At 38.2% G+C, this 21,140-nt stretch overlaps 1 protein-coding gene across 1 annotated transcript in view; it reads right to left on the bottom strand.

Moving 5' to 3' along the window:
• The window catches only part of CPNE8 (copine 8), a 258,480-nt gene that overhangs the window by 72,250 nt on the left and 165,090 nt on the right, over positions 1-21,140 (bottom strand). Inside the window, exons 10-11 of the mRNA XM_068969689.1 lie at positions 20,960-21,001; positions 5,493-5,568 (exon numbers count right to left, since the gene is read on the bottom strand). Coding sequence (XP_068825790.1) covers positions 5,493-5,568; positions 20,960-21,001 — 118 coding nt within the window. The remainder of the gene's footprint in view (positions 1-5,492; positions 5,569-20,959; positions 21,002-21,140) is intronic.

The following is a 21,140-nucleotide window of genomic DNA, read 5'->3' as shown; positions in this document are numbered from 1 at the left end:
TTTTAAAGATAAGGCAATTCAATGTAATTGATCTCTGGAGCTTATTGCTGAACACAGGCAGTACCTGTGTTCTAAGTACAAAAGGACTAATATGCTTGTGTTGTTCCTCTTCAACCTTAAGGTATGGAGAAAGAACAGATATCTATATAAGTACAACCTGGCATATTAATTTCACTGTCTATTTCAAGCCTTAATATGGGTTTCTGAAAGACCCAGATAGAAAAATTGCTCCATTACTCCAACTTTGTCTTTGCCTGGGAAGGATTCTTGGGATAAATTTGCTGCACTCCCCTCTAGATATCCATTGTCTGCTAACTATATACAGCACCTATCAAGGTAATGTAAACATATTTTATGTGTTTGTTTCTCCCATTAGACAGGGAAGTTTTCATTTATCTCTCCATCCTTTGGGTCTAATACAGAGTGCAGAATGTAGAAGTTATGTGATAAATATCTTATTCATAAACTAATAAACAAATGAATGTGTGAAATACAACTGCTTTAGCCTAGTAAGGCAATAGGAGGAGATTTCTCCACTTAACTTAAAGGAGATTAATTTTAGTTTAGTGTCAGTTTGGAGGAAAAGTTATCATTATTGACTAAGTACTGAGATATTCTCCTTTGCTATTGATGTATATTAAATTTAAATAATTACAGAAAGTGTAACAGATGACAAACCTCAAGGATTAATAGTGCTAGAACATACGCTCAACAAATATGTGGCGGTTAAGTGGCAAAGTAGGTTTAAGTCAGAAATAACTAATGTGCTTGCTTTGATAACTTGGATTTCTTTAATTACTGAATCATACTTTTTCATTTCCTTCAGTCTTCATCTAAACAACAGTTAAGATGTTCAAACACACTAAGCAAAAAAACAACTTATTATGTAACACCTTGCTGACACAACTAAAATGCATAGTTTTCTCTTTTTATTAAAAAAAGGGTTGAAGAGAGTGAGAACAAGATGGAGGAGGAGTAGGTGGATGTGGAGTACATCCCTTTCTATGGATACACCAGGAATACACCTTCAGACACAGAAGTGCATGCAGAACACCAGCTGAGAGCAGACAGGAGTACCTGACCAGTAGAAAAGAATATATAGAATCATGCAACACTTGGTAGGATGAAGGAACTAGAGGGGGAGAAAAAAGGAGTGTTAGTAGAACTGGACCTGTCCTCAGTGGATGGGAGTACTGAAGCAGGGGTCCGATCCTCACATCAAGGCAATTGTCTGAGTCAGAGGAGAAACATTCAAGGCTGAGAGTGAAACAGCTGATCTGTGGCAGCCTAAATGGGATGAGAATCAGACAGTCCTTGACACAGCCATACATATCCCGGACAGGGATGCTGGGCCCCTGGAGGGCACAGTGGCTGGGAGCTGGAGTTTAGGGATTGTGGAGCGATCCCAGTGCGAGTCCTGCTATTGACTGTGGAGAGACTGTGAGGGGATGTGAGGGAGGAGACTGTGGTGGAAAATGCCAGTGGAGGAATGCCAGGCAGCCATGGAAGCAAGGTGATACTGCTGAGTCACGTGTAGGGGATGGAGCCATCACCATAGCCTCTCTCTCCCCACATGCCAGCATCAGCAGCGGAATGATAGAGAGGCTGGCACATCAAATGCCTGATGCACTGACCTACAACATAGGACCCTACCCAGGGTGCTCCCTGATTGATATGCAAACTACAGAATAGGACCCCACCCAGGGTGCCCCTTTAAGTGCCTCATGTGCCAGTCTACAGAGTAGGACCCCAGCCAGGGGGGTCTCTCTATTACCTGATGCACCGAACAACAGAGAAGGACCCCAGGCAAGGGAGCCTTCTAAGTGCCTGAATGGGCAGAGCGATGGGTAAAGACTGGCCAAAGAGGCCTTCTAATCGCCAACTACAAGAGTCTCTTAAAAAAAGACTGATAGGGCCCTAACTCCTGTGGCAGAGGCAGTCGATGTCCCTGCACAATTGGCACCACCAGGGTCCCCACAAGCCAAGCAGCTGTGCAATCTTCATGCTCAACTCTCATTGGGGCAGAGCTGCCACAGGCAAAAAAATGTCTTGCATCTATTTATGCAGGGTTGCTTCGGTCATGTCCGATGCTTTGCAATCCTGTAGACTGTGTCCTGCCAGCCTTCTCCATCAGGGAGGTGGTTCTCCAGGCAAGAATACTGGAATTGTATTGGCCAATACTGGTTGCCATACCCTTCTAGAGCACTATATTTCCTACTGCCCTAGCCACCAACTCCCCTGAGTAACTGGTGCTGCCAGAACCCCTGAAACCCAAGCAGCTGCACCACCTCCACTCCTGGCCCTCACAGGGGCAAACTCAAGCCCTCCAGGACAGCCTCAGGAGCAAATCCCAGTAAATCACCTACATGTAGAGGTGGAAATAAAACCACAAATGAAACCCAGGGGCAGTGTGGCTAAGGAAGAAGACCCAAAACCTTCCCACCAGCTGTACAAGCTACAGATTAAATCCACACGATCAACGAGGAATCAATAGCAGAATACCTGAAGCAGAAGAACAAATCAGTAAGCTGGAAGATAAAATGGAGGAAATAACTTCTGGAGAGCAGAATAAAGTAAAAAGAATGAAAAGAACTGAGTCTCAGAGACTGGGACAATATCAAATGCACCGACATCAAATTATAGGGGTCCCAGAGGAAGAAAAGGAAAAGAAAGGATATGAGAAAATTTATAGTTGAAAATTTCCCCAACATGGAAAAGGAAATAGTCAGTCAAGTCCAAGAGGCACAAAGAGTCCCATACAGGATAAACCAAAGCACACACTAATCAAAAAATCAAAGACTAAACACAAAGAAAGAATATTAAAAGCAGGAAGGGAGATCAACAAGTAACATACAAGGGAAACCCTATATGCTTAACAGCTGATCTTTCAGCAGAAACTCCGCAGGCCAGAAGGGAATGGAAGGATATAATTAAAGTCCTGAAAGGGAAAAATCTACAGCCAAGATTACTGTACCTGGCAAGGATCTTATTCAAAATTGATGAAGAAATCAAAAGCTTTTCAACAAGCAAAAGGTAAGAGAATTCAGTACCACCAAATCAGCTTTACAACAAATGTTAAAGGGACTTATATAGTCAAGAAATACAAGAGAAGGAAAAAGATCTACACAATCAACCCCAAACAATTAAGAAAATGGCAACAGGAACATACATATCAATAATTACTTTAATTGTAAATGGATTAAATGTTCCAACCAAAAGACACAGACTGGCTGAATGGATACAAAAAGGAGATCCATATATATGCTGTCTACAAGAAACCCACTTCAGACCTAAGATGCTCAACATTGGTCATTATTACAGAAAACCAAATCAAAACTACAATGAGATATCACCTCACACTGATTGTGGTCAGAATGGCCACAATCAAAAAGTCTTCAAACAATAAATGCTGGAGAGGGTGTGGAGAAAAGGGAATGCTCTTATGGGAATGTAAATTGATACAACCACTGTGGAAGATAGTATGGAAATTCCTTAAAAAACTAGGAATAAAACCACCATCAGTTCAGTTCAGTTCACTCAGTCATGTCCGACTCTTTACAATTCCATGAATTGCAGCACACCAGGCCCCCCTGTCCATCACCAACTCCTGGAGTTCACTCAAATTCATGTCCATTGAGTTGGTGATGCCATCCAGCCATCTCATCCTCTGTTGTCCCCTTCTCCTCCTGCCCCCAATCCCTCCCAGCAACAGAATCTTCTCCAACGAGTCAACTCTTTGCATCAGGTGGCCAAAGTACTGGAGTTTCAGCTTCAGCATCATTCCTTCCAAAGAACACCCAGGACTGATCTTTAGGATGGACTGGTTGGATCTCCTTGCAGTCCAAGGGACTCTCAAGAGTCTTTTCCAACACCACAGTTCAAAAGCATCAATTCTTCGGTGCTCAGCCTTCTTCACAATCCAACTCTCACATCCATACACGATCACTGGAAAAACCATAGCCTTGACCAGACAGACCTTTGTTGGCAAAGTAATGTCTCTGCTTTTGAATATGCTGTCTAGGTTGGTCACAACTTTCCTTCCAGGGAGTAAGCGTCTTTTAATTTCATGGCTGCAATCACCATTTGCAGTGATTTTGGAGCCCAAAAAAATAAAGTCTGACACTGTTTCCACTGTTTCCCCAACTATTTGCCACGAAGTAATGGGGTCAGATGCCATGATCTTAGTTTTCTGAATGTTGAGTTTAAGCCAACTTTTTCACCCTCCTCTTTCACTTTCATCAAGAGGCTTTTTAAAAAGTTCCTCTTCACTTTCTGCCATAAGGGTGTGTCATCTGCATATCTGAGGTTATTGATATTTCTCCTGGCAATCTTGATTCCAGCTTGTGCTTCTTCCAGCCCTGCATTTCTCATGATGTACTCTGCATAGAAGTTAAATAAGCAGGGTGACAATATACAGCCTTGACGTACTCCTTTTCCTATTTGGAACCAGTCTGTTGTCCCGTGTCCAGCTCTAACTGTTGCTTCCTGACTTGCATATAGATTTCTCAAGAGGCAGGTCAGGTGGTCAGGTATTCCCATCCCAGCAATCCCACTCCTAGGCATATACTCTGAGGAAACCAAAATTGAAGAAGACACATGTATCCCATTGTTCATTGCAGCACTATTTACAATAGCTAGAACATGGAAGCAATCTAGATATCCACTGACAGACAAATGGATAAAGAAGTTGTACATATACACAATGGAATAAGACTTAGCCATAAAAACAAACCCATTTGAGTCAGTTCTAATGAGGTGGATGTACCTAGAACATATTATACAGAGTGAAGTAAGTCAGAAATAGAAAGATAAATATTGTAGTCTATCGCATATATGGAATCTAGAAAAATCGAACTGAAGAATTTATTTACAATGGAGAAAGAGACATAGAGAATAGACTTATGGACATGGGGAGAGGGGAGGAGAGGGTGAGATGTATGGAAAGAATAACATGGAAACATGTTACCATATGTAAAATAGACAGCCAATGGGAATTTGCTGTATAGCTCAGGAAACAAACAGGGGCTCTGTATCAACCTAGAGGGGTGGGATGGGGAGGGAGATGGGAGAGAGGTTCAAAAGGGAGGGGATATATGTATACCTATGGCTGATTCATGTTGAGGTTTGGCAGAAAAAAACAAAGTTCTGTAAAGCAATTACCCTTCCATAAAAAATAATTTTAAAAAAAGGACTGAGTTGGAAGGCAAAACTTAAAGGCTGAAGCTCAAGGAAAAATAAACTTATATTAATATTGGATATTTTTTAAATAAGAAAATGTTTCATAGGCAAGAATTTTAAATCAACAAAGTAGATTCAAATGACCATGTGATTTGAAGAGAAATATTATTTAATCTCAAAAACCAATCTTTTCAATAAGTTTAAAGATTCTTATTTATATTGGTAACCTTTGGTAATTATCTTTTGTAAAAATCTATATTTTAAAAGCATAAATGTACTTATTCCAGAAAAACATAAAGTAAAATTCCTCTTACCTCATATACATTGAACTGTGATTGCCCTCTCGAAAGTTCCCTGTAGCTTGTTGTAAATTCTCCAATGAAATCATGACTATAATTAAGGAGAAAATACATATAGTATTAGCTTTCAGACATTTGTTAATTATATATTAAAATTTTAAATATATATTCTTATCATGAAAAAATTCTTTATATTACTATGAAAATAATAATAATATGATAATTTAAAACACACTGATACTTTTTTATGTATACCCCCAATTACATTTTGTTAGCATTCAAAAATATTTCATTTATCACACCAATGTTAATATTTCAAATAGGTTTATTAGTGTCAGTAACTCATATTTCAAAAGCATTTCATCTATGCTATCCTAATGATTAGCTATTAACTAGGATGAGATTTTAAGACACATAAAATTTATTATCATACATATCAATAATCAAGAATATACAAAATATTCAAACTTCCCTTTTTAGTTTTTATAACATGCTGCTGCTGCTAAGTCTCTTCAGTGGTGTCCGACTCTCTGCGACCCCATAGATGGCAGCCCACCAGGCTCCCCCATCCCTGGGATTCTCCAGGCAAGAATACTGGAGTGGCTTGACATTTCCTCCTCCAATGCATCAAAGTGAAAAGTGAAAGTGAAGTAGCTCGGTTGTGTCCGACTTGTAGGGACCCCATGGACTTTTGCCCACCAAGCTCCTCCATCCATAAGATTTTCCAGGCAAGAGTACTGGAGTGGGGTGCCATTGCCTTCTCCTTTTATAACATACTCAAAGTTAAGAAAGCTGAGTGACTTTCCCTGGTGGTCTTGAAGCTAAGACTTTCTGTTCCTAGTATAGGAGGCCCTGGTTGGGGAACTAGATTACACATGCCACAAAGATTCCACTGTCACAAATAAAGATCCCACAAGTTGCAACTAAAAAAAGATCCTAAATGCCACAATGAAGATCAAAGATCCCAACACAGAGAAATAAATAAAAAGAAAAGGAAAGATGTTAATTTCATCTCCATAGTCTCAGCATCTACTTCAGCGCCTGGTAACCCATGGGCATTATTGAATGTTGCAAATATATTCAAGTCAATGTCACAATCATGCTGTAATCTTACCTTACCTGTAATATTAACAATTTTGCTTCATATGAATTACCTTTAGTACAAAAGAATGGGACTGGTGTTGAGCATATTAGCCACTCCTAATCTATTCCTTTGAAACAACTCTCTCTGAGGGTAATACTGATAATTGTTATTTTGCCATAAAATTGCACCCACATTATAACCAAAAATATATAAAAAAAGAGATAGAATATTGCCTTCTCTAGGCATTTCCAATGGTTTTCCTGAAGGAAATCCTGCATCCAACTGATTTTAAAAATCAGTTCAGTTCAGTCCCTCAGTCATGTCCGATTCTTTGCGACCCCATGAATTGCAGCAGGCCAGGCCTCCTTGTCCATCACCAACTCCCAGGGTTCACTAAGACTCATGTCCATCAAGTCGGTGATGCCATCCAGCCATCTCATCCTTGGCCGTCCCCTTCTCCTCCTGCCCCCAATCCCTCCCAGCATCAGAGTCTTTTCCAATGAGTCAACTCTTCGCATGAGGTGGCCAAAGTACTGGAGCTTCAACTTTTGCATCATTCTTTCCAAAGAAATCCCAGGGTTGATCTCCTTCAGAATGGGCTGGTTGGATCTCCTTGCAGTCCAAGGGACTCTCAAGAGTCTTCTCTAACACCACAGTTCAAAAGCATCAATTCTTCGGCACTCAGCTTTCTTCACAGTCCAACTCTCACATCCATACATGACCACTGGAAAAACCATAGCCTTGACTAGACAGACCTTAGTCGGCAAAGTAATGTCTCTGCTTTTGAATATGCTATCTAGGTTGGTCATAACTTTTCTTCCAAGGAGTAAGCGTCTTTTAATTTCATAGCTGCACTCACCATCTGCAGTGATTTTGGAGCCCGAAAACATAAATTCTGACACTGTTTCTACTGTTTCCCCATCTATTTCCCATGAAGTGAAGGGACCAGATGCCATGATCTTCGTTTTCTGAATGTTGAGCTTTAAACCAACTTTTTCGATCTCCTCTTTCACTTTCATCAAGAGGCTTTTTAGCTCCTCTTCACTTTCTGCCATAAGGGTGGTGTCATCTGCATATCTGAGGTTATTGAGATTTCTCCCAGCAATCTTGATTCCAGCTTGTGTTTCTTCCAGTCCAGCGTTTCTCATGACGTACTCTGCATAGAAGTTAAATAAGCAGGGTGACAATATACAGTCTTGACGTACTCCTTTTCCTATTTGGAACCAGTCTGTTGTTCCATGTCCAGTTCTAACTGTTGCTTCCTGACCTGCATACAGATTTCTCAAGAGGCAGGTTAGGTGGTCTGGTATTCCCATCTACCTAGATAATTCATTTGAATTTTTTCTGTGAGAGGCATATAATTCCTTATACAAGTTATCAAAATACATTTTTCCCCTGATTTTTAAGTAATATGACTCTAGATACTTGTATGTGTCTTAAAGAAGCTTTAATCAAAATAATATCTGAAGATGTAACAGGCTTATGAACTGATATTTGGAAGCCAGTATTATAAGATCTCTATTCATATCTTCAGTTATTAAGGTACACATTTTTAAGAGTGTTTTTTTTCGTATGTTTTTATTTCCTCAGTTCAGTTCCATTCAGTTCAGTCGCTCAGTTGTGTCTGACTCTTTGCGACCCTATGAGTTGCAGCACAGCAGGCCTCCCTGTCCATCACCAACTTCCAGAGCCTACCCAAACTCATGTCCATTAAGTCGGTGATGCCATCCAGCCATCTCATCCTCTGTCATCCCCTTCTCCTCCTGCCCCCAGTCCCTCCCAGCATCAGAGTCTTTTCCAATGAGTCAACTCTTCGCATGAGGTGGCCAAAATACTGGAGTTTCAGCTTTAGCACCAGTCTTTCCAAAGAACACCAAGGACTGATCTCCTTTAGAATGGACTGGTTGGATCTCCTTGCAGTCCAAGGGATTCTCAAGAGTCTTCTCCAACAGCACAGTTTAAAAGCATCTATTCTTTGGCGTTCAGCTTTCTTCACAGTCCAACTCTCACATCCATACATGACCACTGGAAAAACCATAGCTTTGACTAGACGGACCTTTGTTGGCAATGTAATGTCTCTGCTTTTCAATAGCTATCTAGGTTGGTCATAGCTTTCTTTCCAAGGAGTAAGCATCTTTTAATTTCATGGCTGCAATCACTATCTGCAGTGATTTTGGAGCCCCCAAAAATAAAGTCTGACACTGTTTCCACTATTTCCTCATCTATTTGCCATGAAGTGATGGGACGAGATGCCATGATCTTCGTTTTCTGAATGTTGAGCTGTAAGCCAACTTTTTAACTCTCATCTTTCACTTTCATCAAAAGGCTTTTTAGTTCCTCTTCACTTTCTGCCATAAGGGTGGTGTCATCTGAATATCTGCGTAAATTTCTTCAAAATATTCAAATATGGAAATGACATATCTCATAAAAATTCTTTGGCTAGATGCTTGAATACATTAATATATTTTTAACCATATAAGGCTCCAGAAGACTATGAAGCAAAATATCAGAATATCTGAGTTTTCGAGAGATACAGATCTAAGATATTAAGCAACATAAAAAGTACCAAGTGTACTTATGCTTACACATATTATCCATTTATAGAAGTCCTTCTTCTTTAGCAATAAGCACAGTAGGAACCTTGTCCTTGGAACCTATCCTAAAAATCTGTGAATTTCTTAGTGGAAAGCAAAGAACTATCCATTGAACTAAAAAAGAATAGTGTTTGCCTATCGGTTTTACCTTTGAGTTCTACTAACTCTGGGTAAATCATTAAGCTTCCTAGTAAAAGTTTTTCACCACTCAAAATCATAAAATGTATTTTTTTCATCCACATTAATGGAGAAGGCAATGGCAACCCATTCCAGTACTCTTGCCTGGGAAATCCCATGGATGGAGGAGCCTGGTGGGCTACAGTTCATGGGGTCGGTAGGAGTCAGACACAACTGAGTGACTGCACTTTCACTTTTAACTTTCATACACTGCAGAAGGAAATGGCAACCCACTCCAGTATTCTTGCCTGGAGAATCCCAGGGAGGGAGGAGCCTGGTGGGCTGCCGCCTATGGAGTCGCACAGAGTCCGGTACGACTGATGCGACTTAGCACCAGCTGTAGCAGCAGCAGCATCCACATTTTAAAAAGCTGAATTGATTAACTTGAGTTGTTTTGAACAGAACACCAGAAATATATTTTGGGCTCTTGAAAGAAAGGTATTATCTTAAAAAATAGCCATATGTGCAGTTTCAATATATGTTAAAATTAATTTGAAGTTAAATATAAATTTATAATACCTACAATCCATTTGTTTGTTTGTTTAAACTGTGCTAAAATATATACAAATATCCTAGCATGTAATCTAGAGTAGTAATACATATATGGCCAACTCTTTCTACATATTAAATATCTTATTCTATATAGTTAGTAAACAATTGAGATGGCTATGTGCAATTGCTTGGAATTTCAAAATTTAAAACTCCTATAATTGAATAATAATGAACTGGGATTATCAAACTATTCTCTCAGATAAATTTATACAACAAAAAATCACACCACAACATTCTTTCTTTCCCATTTTTATTCTGTCTCTATTTTATCTCTCTTTCTGACTGATCAATTGCAATGGAATATTAAAATTATTACAAAATAAATGTACTTGGCAAATCTATATAGTGAAGTTCTCACTGGCTGAATTTTAATAAACTGTTTTTATAGGACTTACTGCTGTTTAATTTCATGTGTATTTGGAACACTAATTGATGATTGACAAGCACAGAGCTACACAACACATGTTGTTAACACACAATCTCAAATTATTTTGGTGTTTAGAATCACAGAGAAAATGGTAATTGCATACCAATAATCATCATATTGTATAAAGGATCAGCATCATTATTAATCAAAAAGTCTTCATCACATACAACTAGAAGTTTCATTTAATTGAAAGTTCTTTATAGCCAAAAAGGAATTGGCTTTAAATTTTCTCCCAAAACATTCATGAAGCAATCACATATATTTATATTGCTTCAAACAAAATTTTAAAGTATAAGGTTCTCCAATTTATGCCTTTAATTTATATTTTAACATCTTTCCAATTCTCTAGTCTCATATTTCTAATAGCCTGTTGCTTGTCTCCACTGTGATACATAATTTTGAAAAGAAGAATTGGGGGTTGGAAGGAGAAAAGGAAACACATTGAATGCCAAAATCTGTGTGTTAAGCAATACGTTTTTGAGAGAGATAAAGAGAAGCAGGGTAGAACGTAGTTACTGTAGTGGTAGTGAAGGTCACTCAGTTGTGTCTGACTCTTTGCGACTCCTTGGACTATACAGTCCATGGAATTCTTCAGGCCAGAATACTGGAGTGGGTAGCCTTTCCTTTCTCCAGGGGATCTTCATGACCCAGGAATCGAACCGGGGTCTCCTGCATTGCAGGAGGACTCTTTACCAACTGAGCTACCAGGGAAGCCCACATAGTTAGAACTTGGAAATATCTGAATCTGTTAGGAAGAGAGAGTTTGGCCAGGTATAAGAAGCACAACAGAATTAGGTGGATGTCATCTAAAATGTTTTCTTTTTTCTGGCATCAGGTCATCAGGAAAGATTTAGTATTGTCTGATTGAGACTAAGCAAAAGCTAATAGAACTAACCATTAAAAAATATTAGAAAATTAATAATATCAAATTTAGAAATTAAAAATATTAGAATAATAAATTATTAATATTAGAAAACACTAAGCAAAAGCTAGTATTAGAATTTTAAATTCACCAAGTCCAAAACCAAGTCCATTACATTCATAAACATGGTTTAATTGTATTGATTTTCTGTTCTAAATCTCATAAAAATTAATAGTTTCAAATAACAAACATTTAGATTGCATCCCAAGCCTCCTGAAACAGGATCTGGAGAGGTTCTATTTTGAGAAAAGCTCTCCAGGGTATTCTCATGCAAGCCTGCAGTTGAGACCACTACTGTAAATGGTCCAAAATGTTTCTGGCAATAAGAAAATTTCAACATATTTTGATCCTGACTAGAGAAAAAAATCAAGATTTTCTACTTCACAGAATGAAGATAATGTAATGTAATGAAGATAATGTAATGTAATGAAGATAATGTAATGAAGGTCATTACAAAGATGTGGAAAATATTCTTCAATTTAAGCAAAAGGTAAAAACTTTTGAATATGAATCAAAATCTTTGTGGATGTAGATGGTAAAGTTAGCTAAAGTCACAAATATATAAATCAATGTAATATTTTATCCAGTAAATTTGAGGTCAAAAATGGTTTTCATGAATTAGGAAAAAAGGTAAGGCTTTTTTTGCCTTTTCTTCACTGGAAACTTTAATACATTTCTCATGCATACTATAATATAAATAAGCTGTATTTTTTTCACACTGATTTTTTACAAAATTGCAAACTATAAGATAGGTTAAAGACACCATGAAATAACAAAAATGACAAAAAATAAAAAAAAAAAGAGTTGCTTCAAAGTTGTTCACAAATATCAGTTTCTCAAAATGCCATTGAGAACTCTGCTTTATTTCATTGGGAGACTGTTCCTTCAAGAAGGCCAAAAGTCTCTTTAAATAAATTATTTTTCAATATTCTGAATAAAATAGAAACATAAAGGTTTTCAGTTTAAGGACAAACAATAGGGATCTATAGAGATCCTAAGATTCAGAGGAAATGTTATCAAAATGATCAGTAGTAAAACAAGTGTTACCTTATGTTTTATGGAGAATAAAGTGCTAACAAAAATTTCCTGTCTTATTGTTCAACTTTAAAACAAGAACCAGACTCCTATACAGGGAAAATACAGATTGAATTTAAATATGTTTTTGATGTTTTTGCCACTTGAACCAATAAGATGAAAGCACAATGTGTATTAGTTAAACGAGTGAGAAAAAATTCACTCATAGTTTCTATAAAAATGAATTTGAAATTTGGAACAAATGAGTGATCTGTGAGCTAGGTTAACTTTTGCCAGTCATTTACATTTAGGGAAGTGAAGTGAAAGTTTCTCAGTCATGTCTGACTCTTTGCAACCCCATGGACTATACAGTCCATGGAATTCTCCAGGCCAGACTACTAGAGTACCTTCTGTGGATCTTCCCAACCTAGGGATCAAACCTAAGTCTCCCTCATTGCAGGTGGATTCTTTACCAGCTGAGCCACAAGGGAAGCCCAAGAATACTGGAGTGGGTAGCCTATCCTTTCTCCAGGGGATCTTCCTGACCCAGGAATTGAACCAGGGTCTCCTGCATTGCAGGCAGATTCTTTACCAACTGAGCTATCAGGGAAGCCTAAGTATTTATTTTTGCAATATAGAATTCCATCTATTGGATCTTCCCAAGCTCATCTGAAGCAACCAGATTTTTCTGGACTTAATTGAAAGAGAATAATAGATTGTAACTCAGTAAAAAGACATCACATTTTCTAATAACAGTTAATCATACTACTATTACTTAAATTTGCATCTATTGCCAAAATTTTTCTAGATAGAATCCTTTGTTACATACCCTCCACTGTGTATCTGTTCCAGAAGGAAAATCTCTGCTTACTGACTTAATCATTTGACTCTTAACTCCACATATAAAGAGGTATAAACGGGTTTAGGAAATGAGCTATCCAGTCACACTGTGGAAATGGCGAGTTGTTATGCCAAATCGATTCATTTATAATGTTGATATTTTTATACATTTGGCTGACATCTTTTCTTAACACCAGGACCCAGTCCCCACCACCAACAGTTAGTACCAATCCTGAGAACTTCCAGGCCAGACAAGCACCAGTATTGGAACTCAACTATACCTGCCAGCAGGCCACTAGTCAAGACACAAAGCAGGGCCTGCAGGTAGCCAGGACAGGAGTCAGCCCTGCTCACCAACATGCTACAGCAGTTGGCACTGACACAACAGAAAGGCCTACGCTCACAGAAGGGATCTGCAAGAATGATATGGTGACCAGAGGGAGGTAGGTTCCTGGGCTCCACAGGATGTCTCCGACATAAAGTCACTTCTCCAAGACAGAGAAACATAACAAACCTACCTAAACATAAAAACAAGCACAGAGAATTAAACAAAATAAAGAGAAGAATCTATTCCACATGAAGTAGTAAGACAAAACCTCAGGGAAAAAAAAAAAAAAAAACTGGAATAAGGAACAGTACCAAGGAGGATTCAAGAATACCAATGATCATAAAAACACTCAACAAATTCAGGAGAGAACGTTCAAATGCAGTGAGAAGTTTATAAAGACAGAGAAATATAAAGAAGAACCAAACAAATCTGAAGAACATAATAACTGAAATTTAAAACTCACTAGAAGGACTTACTGGTAGATTAGATGATAAAGAGAAACAAATCAACAAATTAGAGAAGACCGGTAGTGAAAAACGTCCATGATGAATAGAACAAAAGGAAAAAAAAGTTATTTTAAATAGAGGACATTTTAAAGAGACTACTGGGACAACAACCAGGTGTACCAACACTTATACAAGAAGAAAAAAAGAGAGATAAACAGGCAGAGAAATTCGCTGAAGAAATAAGCTCCAAACTTCCCCAACCTGGAAAAGGAAATATACTTCCAGGACTAAAAGCACAGCCTCAGAAACAAGATGAACCCAAAGAGGTCCACAAGAAGATACGCTGTAATTGAAATGGTAGCTCAAGATGGCAGTGTACCAGGTCATGTGCTTATCCCTCTTACAAAATATCAAAATCACAACTAATTGCTGAACAACCACTGACAAAATATGATGGAACATACCAAAAAAAAAAAAAAGATACCCTACATCCAAAGACAAAGAGGATTTCACAATGAGATGGTAATAGGGGTGCAACTGTGATAAAATCAACCATATCTGCCAGGTAGGTGATGGACAAACTGGAAAATCATTATACCACAGAAGTTATTCCACAAGAGTGAAAGTCCTGAGTCCCATGTGAGGCTATCCAGTATGGGGGTATGGCATGGGTAGAGGAGCCCAGGAGAATCTAGCTTTGAAAGGCAGTGGGGGTTTAATCACAGAAATTCCACAGGAATTGATGCTTTCAAACTGTGATGGTGGAGAAAACTTTGAGAGTCCCTTGGACAGCCAAGAAGATCAAACCTGTCAATTCTAAAGGAAATCAATCCTGAATATTCATTGGAAGGACTGAGGCTGTAGCTGAAGCTCCAATACTTTGGCTACCTGATGCAAAGAGCTGACTCACTGGAAAAGACCCTGATGCTGGGAAAGACTGAGGGCAGGAGTAGAAGGGGGCAACAGAGGATGAGATGGTTGGATGGCATCATTGACTCAATGGATATGAGTTTGAACAAACTTGGAGGTAGTGAAGGGCAGCAAAGCCTGGCATGCTGCAGTTCACATGGTTGCAAAGAGTAGGACATGACAGCAACTGAACAACAGCTTCCCAGTACTGGAGGGTCTCCTGTTTGTGGAAGGTGGCTGTGCCTCACTCCAGGGACAAAAAACGAATAGATGTACCTTGGGGAGTATCCATTGGTGGGAGTCCTCTTGGAGGTCACAATCTCTTCCTCAAGACCTAGACCAAGTCATCAGCCTATAGGCTCCAGTACTGAGATATCTCAGGCCAAACAACCAACAGGGTGGGAATACAGCCCAACCCATCAGCAGAAACTCTGCTTAAGATTTTCCTGATCATGTCCCTGACCATAAGAGGCAGAAGAATCAGCTCCAGCCATCAGTGGGAAGGAACCAGTCCCTCCTACAAGGAAGCATTCCTAAGCCTCTTGCTCACCCTCATCCACCAGAAGGCAGACAGCATAAGCAAGAAAAAGTACAATCCTGCAGCCTGTGGAAATGAGGCAGCAGACGAATATGTACTAGATGAAGGAACAATATTAAAGTCTGAGGAAAAGTAGATGAAATGGAGATAGGCAATCTACTTGAAAAAGAATTCAGAGTAATGATAATAAAGATGACCCAAGATCTCAGAAAAAGAAGGAAAGCACAGACTGAGAAGATAGAAGAAGTGATTAATAAAGACCTAGAAGAACTAAAAATCAAGAAAATATAGATGAATAATACAATAACTGAAATGAAAAATACACTAGAAGGAGTCAATAGCAGAATGAATGTCAGAAATATTGTTAAGTAAGCTGGAGGACAAAATGATGGAAATCACTGCTGCAGAAGAGAATAAAGAATGAAAAGAAATGAAGACAGTATATGAGACCTCTGGGACATTAAATGCACCCAACCTTGCATTATATGGGCCCCAGAAAGAGAAGAGGGAGAGAAAGGACCTGATAAAATATTTGAAGAGATAATAGCTAAAACTTCCTTAACATGGGAAAAGAAACAGTCACCCAAGTCCAGGAAGAACAGAGAGACTCAGGCAGGTTAAACCCAAGGAGTAACATGCAGAGACAAAGAGTAATCAAACTGACAAAAATTAAGAGGAAAGAAAAAAATATTAAGAAACAAGGGAAAAGCAACAGATAACATACAAAAGAATTCAGGTAAGGTTATCAACTGATTTCTCAGCACAAAATCTTCAGACCTGAAAAGAGTGGCATGATATATTTAATGTGATGAAAGGCAGGAACCTACAACCAAAAGTACTGTACTCAGCACAGCTCTTATTCAGGGTCAATGGAGAAATCAAAAGCTTGGCAGACAAGCAAAAGTAAAGAGAATTCATCACCACCAGACCAGTTTCACAACAAATGCTGAGGGAACTTCTTTAAATGGAAAAGAAAAAGCTACTACCTGAAAAAAGTGAATTATGAATGAAAAATCATGTAAAGGTAAAAGCACAGTAAAGGCAGAAAATCATCTGCACAGCAATTGTGAGGACAGCACAAAGGGAGGATATTGGGAATACATTTGAAATTAAAAGAACAGAAATTTAAAACAATCTTGTTTGTACATTGACCTCTATAACAAAACCTCAGGGTAAGCACGCACTGAAAACCTGTAAGAGATACATACACATAAAAGAAAAAGGAATCCAACCACAACACAAAAATTAGTCATCAAATCATAAGAGAAGTGAACAAAAGAGGAAGGAAAGAAAAAAGACTAACAAAACAACAAAATGGCAATCATAACATATATACAATAATAATCTTAAATGAAGACAGATTAAATGCTTCAACCAAAAGACATAGACTGACTCAGTGGATTAAAAAATCAAACACACACCTCACATATATATTGCCTACAGGAGAACCACTTCAGATACAGGGACACATACAGACTGAAAGTGGGAGGATGGGAAAGGAAATTTCATACAAATGGAAATCAAAAGAAGCCTAGAGTAGCAATACATATATTAGAGAAAATAGACAAGGGACAAGGAAGGACATTGCATAATGATAAGTAAACCATCCAAGGAGATGTAACAATTCATAGGAGCACTCACATTAAGAGCACCTCAACATATAAGGTAAACACTAAAAATCATAAAAGGAGAAATCAAAAGTAACTCAATAATTGTGTGGCAATTTAAACTTCCCTCACAAGTATCAATAGACACATCGTCCAGACAGAAAATCATAAAGGAAACACAGGCCCTAAATGATACATTAGATTAGATGGACTTAATTGATATTGATAGAGCATTTCATCTGAAAGCAGCAGAATACTCATTTTTCTCAAGAAGAATGGGACATTCTTCTTGAATGCACATGGAATGCACATGGAACATTCTTCAGGATTGAACACTGGGCCACAAAGCAAGCCTCAGTAAATTTAAGAAAACTGAAATTAAATTTTTTACCCTACCACAATGCTGAGATTAGAAATCAACTATAAGGAAAAAATCTGTAAGAAACTCAAACATACGGAAGCTAAAACAATATGCTTGTAAAGAACCAATGGATCACTGGAGAAATCAAAGAGCAAATAAAACTATACATAGAGACAGGTAAAAATGACAGCATGACAATCCAACAACTATGGAACACAGCAAAAGCAGTTCTAGGAGGAAAGTTTAAATCAATATAATCTTATAACAAGAAACAAGAAAAATCACATCTAACCTAACCTTACACCTAAAGTAACTAAAGAAAGAAGAACTAACAAAGTAGAAAGTTAGTAGAAGGAAATAAATCATAAAGATCAGAGAAGAAATAAATAAAATAGACATGAACAAAACAATAGAAAAGATAAATGAAAGTAAAAGCTGCTTCATTCAAAACATAAACAAAATTGATAAACTTTCGGCCAAGTTTATCAAGAAAAAAAGGGAGAATATTCAAATCAATGAAATTAGAGTAAAAAAAGGAGAATTTACAGTGAGTGCCACAGACATGCAGAGGATCATATGGAACTACTAACAGCAACTGTATGCCAATAAAATGAACAGACTTGAAGAAAGGGACAGATTCTCCCAAGACTAAACCAGGAAGACTTGAACAAGATAAACTGGCCAATCACCAGTACTAAAATTGAAAGTGTGATTTAAAAAAGACAGTTAGGGACTTTGGATGGACATATACACACTGCTATATTTAAAATTGAGAATCAAAAAGGACCTACTATATAGCACATGGAACTCTGCTTAATATTATGTGGTGGCCTGGATGGGAAAGGAGATTGGGGGAGAATGGATACACGTGTACATGACTGTATGCATTCTGTGAGATCACTATCACAGTCATACAAAAAATAGATAGTGACACCACAAAAAGAAAATAACAGGCCAATATCCCTTTTGAATATACATAAAAGTACTCAACAAAATCACTGCAGATGGTGACTGCAGCCGTGAAATTAAAAGATGCTTACTCCTTGGAAGAAAAGTTATGACCAACCTAGATAGCATATTCAAAAGCAGAGATATTACTTTGCCAACAAAGGTCTGTCTAGTCAAGGCTATCATTTTTTTCTGAGCAATAGGCCACAACAGTGGGCTTAAGTGTGTTGTGTTACTCAGTCATGTCTGACTCTGTGTGACCCTATGAACTGTAGCCTGCCAGGCTCCTCTGTCCATGAGATTCTCCAGGCAAGAATACTGGGGTTGCCATGGGATTTTCCAGGGGATCTTCCCAACCCAGGGATCGAACCTGGATCTCTCATGTCTCTGGCATTGTCAGGCGGGTTCTTTACCACTAGCACCACCTGGGAAGCCCATGGGCTTAAATACTCAACATTTGAAAAGGAATGCATTTGAGTCAGTTCTAATGAGGTGGATGAACCTAGAGCCTATCATACAGAGTGAAATAAGTCAGAAAGACAAAACAAATATTGTATATTAATGCATATATATCCAGAAAAACATCTATTTCTGCTTTATTGACTATGCCAAAGCCTTGGACTGTGTGGATCACAATAAACTGTGGAAAATTCTGAAAGAGACGGGAATACCAGACCACCTGACCTGCCTCTTGAGAAACCTATATGCAGGTCAGGAAGCAACAGTTAGAACTGGACATGGAACAACAGACTGGTTCCAAATAGGAAAAAGAATATGTCAAGGCTGTATATTGTCATCCTGCTTATATAACTTATATGCACAGTATATCATGAGAAATGCTGGGCTGGAAGAAGCACAAGCTGGAATCAAGATTGCTGGGAGAAATATCAATAACCTCAGATATTCAGATGACACCACCCTTATGGCAGAAAGTGAAAAGGAACTAAAAAGCCTCTCGATGAAAGTGAAAGAGGAGAGTGAAAAAGTTGGCTTAAAGCTCTACATTCAGAAAACTAAAATCATGGCATCTGGTCCCATCACTTCATGGGAAATAGATGGGGAAACAGTGGAAACAGTGTCAGACTTTATTTGGGGGGGCTCCAAAATCACTGCAGATGGTGATTGCAGCCATGATATTAAAAGATGTTTACTCCCTGGAAGGAAAGTTATGACTAACCTAGACAGCATATTCAAAAGCAGAGACATTACTTTGCCAACAAAGGTCCATCTAGTCAAGGCTATGGTTTTTCCTGTGGTCATGTATGGATGTGGTCATGTATGGATGTGGAAGTTGGACTGTGAAGAAAGCTGAGTGCCAAAGAACTGATGCTTTTGAACTGTGGTGTTGGAGAAGACTCTTGAGAGTTCCTTGGACTGCAAGGAGATCCAATCAGTCCATAATAAAGGAGATCAGTCCTGGGTGTTCTTTGGAAGGACTGATGCTGAAGCTGAAGTTCCAATACTTTGGCCACTTCATGCAAAGAGCTGACTCATTAGAAAAGACTCTGATGCTGGGAGGGATTGGGGGCAGGAGGAGGAAAGGATGACAGAGGATGAGATGGCTGGATGGCATCACCGCCTTGATGGATGTGAGTCTGAGTGAACTCCGAGAGTTGGTGATGGACAGGGAGGCCTGGTGTGCTGCTATTCATGGGGTCGCAAAGAGTCGGACACGACTGAGCTACTGAACTGAACTAATGGAATCTAGAAAGACAGTACTGATGAACCTATATGAAGAGAAGTAATGGAGGCCTAAAAATAGAGAACAGACTTATGGACACAGGGCTGGGATGTGGGAGTGGATGGGTTTTAAGGAGAGCATAACATGGAAACATATATATTACTATATGTAAAGTAGATAGCCAATGGGAATTTGCTGTATGACTCAGGGAACTGAAACCAGAGCTTTGTAACAAACAGGTGGGATGGAGAGGGAGGCGGGAGGAAGGTTCAAGGGAGAGGGGACATAGCGTTAGCTATGGCTGATTCATATTGATATTTGGCAGAAACCAATACGATATTATAAAGCAATTATCCTTCAATTAAAAATAAATTAAAAAACACCTCAATATCAGTCTTACTTAAAACATTAGAAATAGTGAGAAAATATCTAAAGGAAAAAAAAGTAGTGTGTTCCTCTCTTTTACTTATTAACATGCTGCACTATGCAGAGGGAAACCATAATTTCAGAAATCTGCTTACCTATTTTTATTGGTAATTAGCAGACATATTCTAGAGTTTTGTTTTATCGTTTGTTTGTGAGGTATGTGTTCCTTTTTAGTGGAAGGGGAGCTCAGATGTGTTCCCATGGATGATGTAGGGTAGAAAGGTTATAGAAATCTTCAGAGATATTATGAGATGCAGAAATTTGAGAATCACAACTCTACAGCTATAAAACTAGATGTCTATAAATTGTACACAGTGAGAAATCAAGTCCAAGTTGAAAATCTTTGCTATATTACTAGTAATCTTTACTATGTTACTAGCAGTTTTAGTAGTTTCTAAAATTACTATAGTTTTACTACTGTTAAAAATAGAGGAAGACCTCTATTTTATTTTGCAAATTGAATACACTCATTCTTAAAATATCATGTGAACACTTTAGCAACAGAAAAACAAGATAAAAATATGCAATTCAGAATTTAAAATGTGAAAATGTGGTCATTTCAATATATTTGCTTGTTAAAGTATATTAATTTTTAAAAACAAAAACAAAACAAAACATAATATCTTACCTTCCATCTCGATTCCAGTCATACACCTCTACTTTGACTGTTCTGTCCATGGTGAAAACACACACACAGGGTAAAGTTACTTAGTAAGATCAAATTAACATATGATTGAAAGTTAAGAAATAAGTTTTAGATTTTCTTAGATAAAATATTGTATACTTTCAGGTTTTATAAAATAAAGTTG

Source organism: Capricornis sumatraensis, chromosome 4, assembly GCF_032405125.1.
Source record: "Capricornis sumatraensis isolate serow.1 chromosome 4, serow.2, whole genome shotgun sequence".
In the NCBI taxonomy this organism is placed as follows: domain Eukaryota; kingdom Metazoa; phylum Chordata; class Mammalia; order Artiodactyla; family Bovidae; genus Capricornis; species Capricornis sumatraensis.
Note: the sequence above shows the minus strand (reverse complement) of the source record. Positions and strands in the feature narration are given on the sequence as shown.